This window comes from Silurus meridionalis, chromosome 25, assembly GCF_014805685.1.
Source record: "Silurus meridionalis isolate SWU-2019-XX chromosome 25, ASM1480568v1, whole genome shotgun sequence".
NCBI classification, from domain to species: Eukaryota; Metazoa; Chordata; class Actinopteri; order Siluriformes; family Siluridae; genus Silurus; species Silurus meridionalis.
Genome location: NC_060908.1, coordinates 15803553 through 15809543, shown reverse-complemented (window position 1 = coordinate 15809543; position 5991 = coordinate 15803553). Strand labels below are relative to the sequence as shown.

Below are 5991 nucleotides of genomic sequence, written 5' to 3'. Positions count from 1 at the left end.
GTACAAATGGAGGTTAATACATTTAAGACTTAAAGCGATCTCGAGAACACATTTTCCTCCTCAGTTTTTATCCTTGTCCTGAACGGCACAGAGCCGCCATCTTTACGGCTAGTTTTCTCAGCTAAATGTGGCTAGCATGGGAGAGGTGCTGACAAACAAAAGAGAGAAAGAAAGGAAAGAAAGAAACCCCAGTCACAAGGTGTTGACATTCCTTTTTTCTTTAATGGAAAGTTTCATACAATCTTTGTCGCGTGGCAGTGCGGCTAAGCTAACACTCTGTGACTGACATTAGCACATGGTATATACACACAAAAACAGACGTGGGGTGTTTCTTTGACTGGAAATATATAGGGAGTAAATGATGGACTATACACACACACACACACACACACACACACACACACACACACAGAGTTCATGCACTGTACATGTCCAGAGTTTTTTTTTATATATACTTTAAGATAGATGGATTCTGTTTCTGTATATAACACACACACACACACACACACACACAGATAGAGAGATAGAAATATAGAGAGGGATACATGTATTCAGTCATTCAAATATGGCTAATGGAGCTAAACTTCTGCTAGCTGACAAGGTGTAGCACGCACTGCTTACTCTCATTCATGAATATGGTTTTAAAAATTGTCCATGTAGCTTAACTATGGGACATTATTAGGGTGGCCATTTTGAACAGCTCTCAATTATCAGTTAGTAATCGTAAAGTTGAAAAGGAAGTGGACGCTAACATAGCTTTCATGCTAATCTGTACATAACGATTTAGACATTTTATTAATAGAAAAGTGTTGGAATGATCTGGGGATACATTAGTTATTGGGTTCATTAGATTTTCTTGTAGATATGGAATACGTGTGTGTGTGTGTGTGTGTGTGTGTGTGTGATTTAAAATATAGTATTCGTCTTCATTGTATACTGAATAGATCCTCCCAGAAGCGTGTGTGTAAGAAGCTGGCAGTATTAGTGCTATACTAAACGCATGGCAGCACACACACACACACACACACACACACACAATGCTCAGTGTAGTGTATATATATATATTATATATATATATATATATATATATATATATATATATATATATATATATATATATATATATATATTTATTTATTTATATTTGTGAGGACTTTGCCACAGACTCCAGAATGACTTAAATAAATTAAAGCACATTACACACACACAAAAAAAGCATTTAAAACACATTTCTGAGAATTAGCAAAGAAATTTCTCACTTTTTTCACATTTTGCCGCCAACATTTATGACTCTTTCTCTCTCACACACTCACACACTCACACACTCTCCATATATTATGTAATGGTGTATGTGTTCCAGCCAGAGAGCAAGGTGGATTCCTGAACTCTGCCTCTCCGAACGTCGCCGTGGTCCGGTCGCCTCCCGTCACACGAGAGAGGCCCGTCTCTCCTGCGGCGTCTCTTCCAACAGCTGGAGCAGCAGCTCGTGCAGGGGAGCAGCGATGGCACCGTACCCGCCGGCCGTCAGGTGCAGGAAGTCGAACATGTCCCGGCAGGAAATGGTGCCGTCGGAGTGCACAAAGCCGGCGCCCACATCCAGAAACTGCACGGGTCCGAGGCCGGGGAGGGCGCAGCGCAGGTAAGTGTTTACGGCCACGTTCTTCTCTCGCAGATGGTTCGGGAACTCGCCTCTGGGTAACAGACCCTAAGAGACAAAACAGATCAGGTTTAGACGATGGCAACCTTTTTCTCCATTTATCGTTCCATCAAATGTTATGAAACACAAGTTTCTATTTGATAAGAAGTCAAACCAATACACTGCGGACTAGCACACAATCTAGAGACTCCAAATTACATTGTTTGCTCCAGATTGTGTTGTTCTTTCAAAGAAGAGCAGGTGTATTCTACTTGACAAGTCAAGTCCATGCTAATTGCCGCTGATAGTTGACTACTAGAACAATCGGCTATAGACAAAAATCCATACTGATAGTTTTTCTGGGTTGCGGTCATTTCTGTAGCGTCTGAGAAGGTCCGCTGTCATTACGAGAGCGACCTCTAGAGGCGAATCACTGACACCACGTGCTGCTTGTTTTTACACGTGAGACCGCATGCTGCAAGGAGAGCGCTATATTATATGTAATTTTTTATGTTTTTTTTTGTAATCAGTTGATTAATTTGTTATTCGCAAGTACGATCCAACCTAGCTATCGGTAAAACCCACTATTGTTCCACCTCTTAGGGTTTCGATTTAAATCTCTCTCCTCACCAGGACGACGATCTTGGCTTTAGGGAGGCGTGAGATGAGCAGCTGCACGATGGTCACGATTCCCCCTGCAACCTGCTCCGCCGTGTGTTCGTGATTATTGGTTCCGACCCACAGCACCACCACCTGGTGGGACACAAAAATAACACAAAACACATTACTATTACTGTTCTCTTGAATCCACACACATATTGGGTGAAGGCAATTTATCCCAGAGTCGGTGTGAATACTGGATACTGGGTCAGTTTAACCAGAGTCAGGTATTGTAAACATGTCCTAGTGACCTTATTGAGCAACATGGAGGACTTTGGTGTGTGGTGTAACATATATGGTGATACATTTTTTTGTTCCTTTTTTTCACACGATGTTTTGGCTCATCAAGCAAATTTGAATATTACACAAATATAACCAGAGTACATACAAAATGCAGTTTTTAAAGGATGATTTAATTTATTAAGGTAAATAAAGCTGCCTGAAACTGAGTAAAAAGTCATTTTCCCCTAAACCTAATAACTGGTTGTGCCCGTGGTGGAAATAGCTGCTATCAAGTGTTTGTGAAAGTTTTTGAAGTTTTTTACTGTTAAAAATTATTAATCATTTAACTGCAAAAAAAAACAGCACTGTATCTCATCTCTTTTTCTCCGTCTCTCACCCGTGGCCTGATGTTCTCCAGTTCTCCGTTCTGCAGCCTCCACAGGACATTGCACGTCGTGTCTCCGCCGATCCCGAAGTTGAGCGCATGGAGCGGAGAGAAGAGCTCCCGCCACACCTGGACACAACGACCAATCACATCGTATCATCAAGTTCAACAATAAACCTGGTATTAATAAGGAATCACCGGTGAGCCAAGTGTGCAAACTGGATAAACCCTAACTCTGTGTGAACACGACGTCCAGTATAGGAGAAACTCATTCACTACTCTTCTTTGAAGAAGAAAAAAAAAAAAAAAAAAAAAAAAAGGGATATAAATATGGCAAATAGGAGGTGGTATCAAAAGGTTTCGAGAGTAGTTTTGTAACACACCAACAGAAGGCAGCATGAGGCTGCACACACAGTCACAGGGAGCACTGACATCAGTGTGGGAAAAGACATCATCCTGTGTACATCAGGAGCCGAGCAACTGGTGCTGATCTGAGCACGTGCGTTACCACGTCTGCGAGTGGGTGCGAAAGTGAGTTTGTGTGGATTGTTCTCCGTCGATCATCATGCAAACGTTAACGAACGGTTTCGATGTTTATGGGGGTTGAGTTTACTGAAGGTCTGATCTCTCTGATGTTCTTCTGCTTTTGAAACGCTCGGCCGCTCGAAACACCTCGAACGACTCGCTGCAGCATCGCCACATGTCAAACCAGACGTCTCCGCGGCACATTTGACCAGTTTCACGCAGAATTTCACGAGTGTTTTTTTGTTCTAACTCGCTCTCCGTGATGAAATCAGCACCAGGAACACCATTAGTCTCGATACTTTTTGATGCCACCTCTACCGTGCTCTTCAAATAAGAATGAATTGGATTTGATTGAATTTTGGTTCCCATAGTGAAGCTGTTGCTGCTGAATGTTAGAAATCAGGAACAACGTTCTGTTTTCAATCGCACAGTACAGGAGCTTATTTACACACACAAAACAATACGCCATTGTCCCGCTGTTGAACCCGGGACAAAAAGACGCTTCTCTCTGTTTCCTAAATAAAAAGGCTAAAAATCTATATGGATGTGCTGCAACTTCATGGATTTGTGCTTCACATTGGTGCTTAACGTATTTACATTTACAGCATTTGGCAGACGCAATTATCCAGAGCGAGTTAGGGGCCTTGCTCAAGGGCCCATCAGTGGCACTTTGGTAGTGCTGGGATCTGAACTTGTGACATTTTGATCTAAAGTCCAATGTCTTAACCACAGATTTACCACCTTCCTGTGTGTATCATGGTGTTAACACACACCTCATATTGCTGCATCAGCTGAACCATGGAGTCTCCTACAAACAGCACGTCAGGTTCGGCGTCCTTACACTCCTGCAAGAAGCGGTTGTGCTGCAACACACACACACACACACACACACACACACACACACACAATATGTCAAATATGCAAACTATTTAAGTATATTTATATATATACTTATATATGTTGCATTATTTCTAAAACACACACACACACACACACACACACACACACACACCTGTGACATCCAGCGTCCGTCACCCTGCACATCCAGGACCTGTACGGGTTCAGCTGCCGGGTTCTCCTCGTCACTCATTCTCTAAACACAGACAAATCTCCGTAACATCACGACAGCTTTAACTTGGGGATGAAACTGAAAGGAAAAGGTGAAGTTCCCTTCGTTTTTTTTGGTCTGGGTTCAGTTTCCCCACAATGCCAATGGTGAGGCTGCTCCTAGGTTTCGACTCGACCTTTAGACCTGAGAGTCTTTTTCATCTCAGACTGATCAGCTTTCATCTTCTCGTTTATCGCCAATGAGCCGAGTAGAATCTGTGTAACTCTGTGAGAAATGCATTGAGACCTTTTGGACCTTGGTGCTGGATTTCTCATTGATTCCAAACATGAAAGAGGTTCAAGCAGTGAAACCAGACCAGAACGTCATCCAAGAAAATAAAAAGCACCATGATCACCACACACACACACACACACACACACACACACACACACACACTGAGAATTTTGCAATAGAAATTCGGTTTCCAGGATTCAGTAACCGCCATAATAAACCTATACACAATATGGCATGCAATAAAGACAGATTTTGGAGACAGTGGTGCATGAAAGCAAGTCAGAAGCACAGATCCAGGATCTGATTCTAATTTCTAATCATGCATTGTATCTAATCTCTAATGAGTCTAATGAGAATATTATTATTATTATTATAATTATTATTATGACATATGGTATGAGATCAGGCCTGAAATCAGACATGCATCCCGCCTTACAGGCCTCCCGACTCCCACTCCATCCCCACGATGGCAACAAAAGCAAAGACATTTTGTGCGCGCGCGTGTATTTTCGCGTTACGATTCACGTTAACAACGGCATGCACGCGCACAAAAGGCCAGACAGACATGCATGCACGCGCGCACACGCACACACACACACTGTCTCACCTACAGACAGGATGAAATTTCTCCAAAGCAGGAAGCTGAAAGATGAACTGGGGTTGGGAAGAAGATGCTGCACTTTGGTGCTGATGCTGCCGCTCTGTCCCTCAGCGCATGCGCACCTTTGTTTGTTTGTTTGTTTGTTTGTTTTCCAATGTGAAGTCTATGCACCACGAGTATTAAAAACGAAAAGCGTCCTGCGGATATGTTTGGAAAATCACGGACGGATAGGGTTTCATCACCGACACCGGTTACATCCACCCCTTTTTCCTGGGTTGCCAGGTGTGTGCGTGTTTTTTTTTTTTACCCACTCATGTTTTCCACAAGGAAATTGTTTTAATTGTGTCTTTTCAGTAATGTCCACTAATGACTATAATTAGAAAAAAAAAAAAAGATTGACACTCAGACAGGAGTCTTTTCCAAGCTTTTAATGGATATAAATGGCTGCAAATTGTGTATTTATACTGTATATTTATGTATTTTTTTATACCTAAAACTTGGACCTTCTCAGCCTTCAAATTCCAATTCCTGCTGAGAACAGCGTGACCTTCAGTGGTGTCCTGTCTGAATCAATCCACCTCTTTCTACTATCATTATGACATCACTGCTTTTACAACCGT

The 5991-nt window shown here is 42.2% G+C and overlaps 1 protein-coding gene across 2 annotated transcripts; it reads right to left on the bottom strand.

Moving 5' to 3' along the window:
* Positions 1-202: 202 nt before the first annotated feature.
* On the bottom strand, positions 203-5644 carry pafah1b2 (platelet-activating factor acetylhydrolase 1b, catalytic subunit 2). Of its 2 annotated transcripts, none has more exons than XM_046839518.1 (6): positions 5382-5644; positions 4441-4521; positions 4202-4291; positions 2916-3032; positions 2267-2389; positions 203-1705 (listed from the first exon to the last, which is right to left on the bottom strand). In XM_046839518.1, exons 2-6 carry the CDS (start codon positions 4516-4518, stop codon positions 1427-1429), a joined length of 687 nt encoding a protein of 228 aa, XP_046695474.1. In that variant the 5' UTR covers positions 4519-4521; positions 5382-5644; the 3' UTR covers positions 203-1426. The 2 variants fall into 2 exon arrangements, with proteins under 2 accessions (XP_046695474.1, XP_046695473.1); XM_046839517.1 differs by having other exon boundaries at positions 5378-5643.
* Between the last annotated feature and the right edge of the window lie 347 nt (positions 5645-5991).

Coding starts and splice junctions, on each gene's coding strand:
- pafah1b2 (XM_046839518.1), bottom strand. CDS start 4,518: ATGAGTGACGAGGAGAACCCGGCAGCTGAACCCGTACAGGTCCTGGAT. Junction 3,033..4,201: donor AGCTGATGCAGCAATATGAG/GTGTGTGTTAAC, acceptor CGTTGTGTCCAG/GTGTGGCGGGAGCTCTTCTC. Junction 1,706..2,266: donor AAGCCAAGATCGTCGTCCTG/GTGAGGAGAGAG, acceptor TTTGTCTCTTAG/GGTCTGTTACCCAGAGGCGA.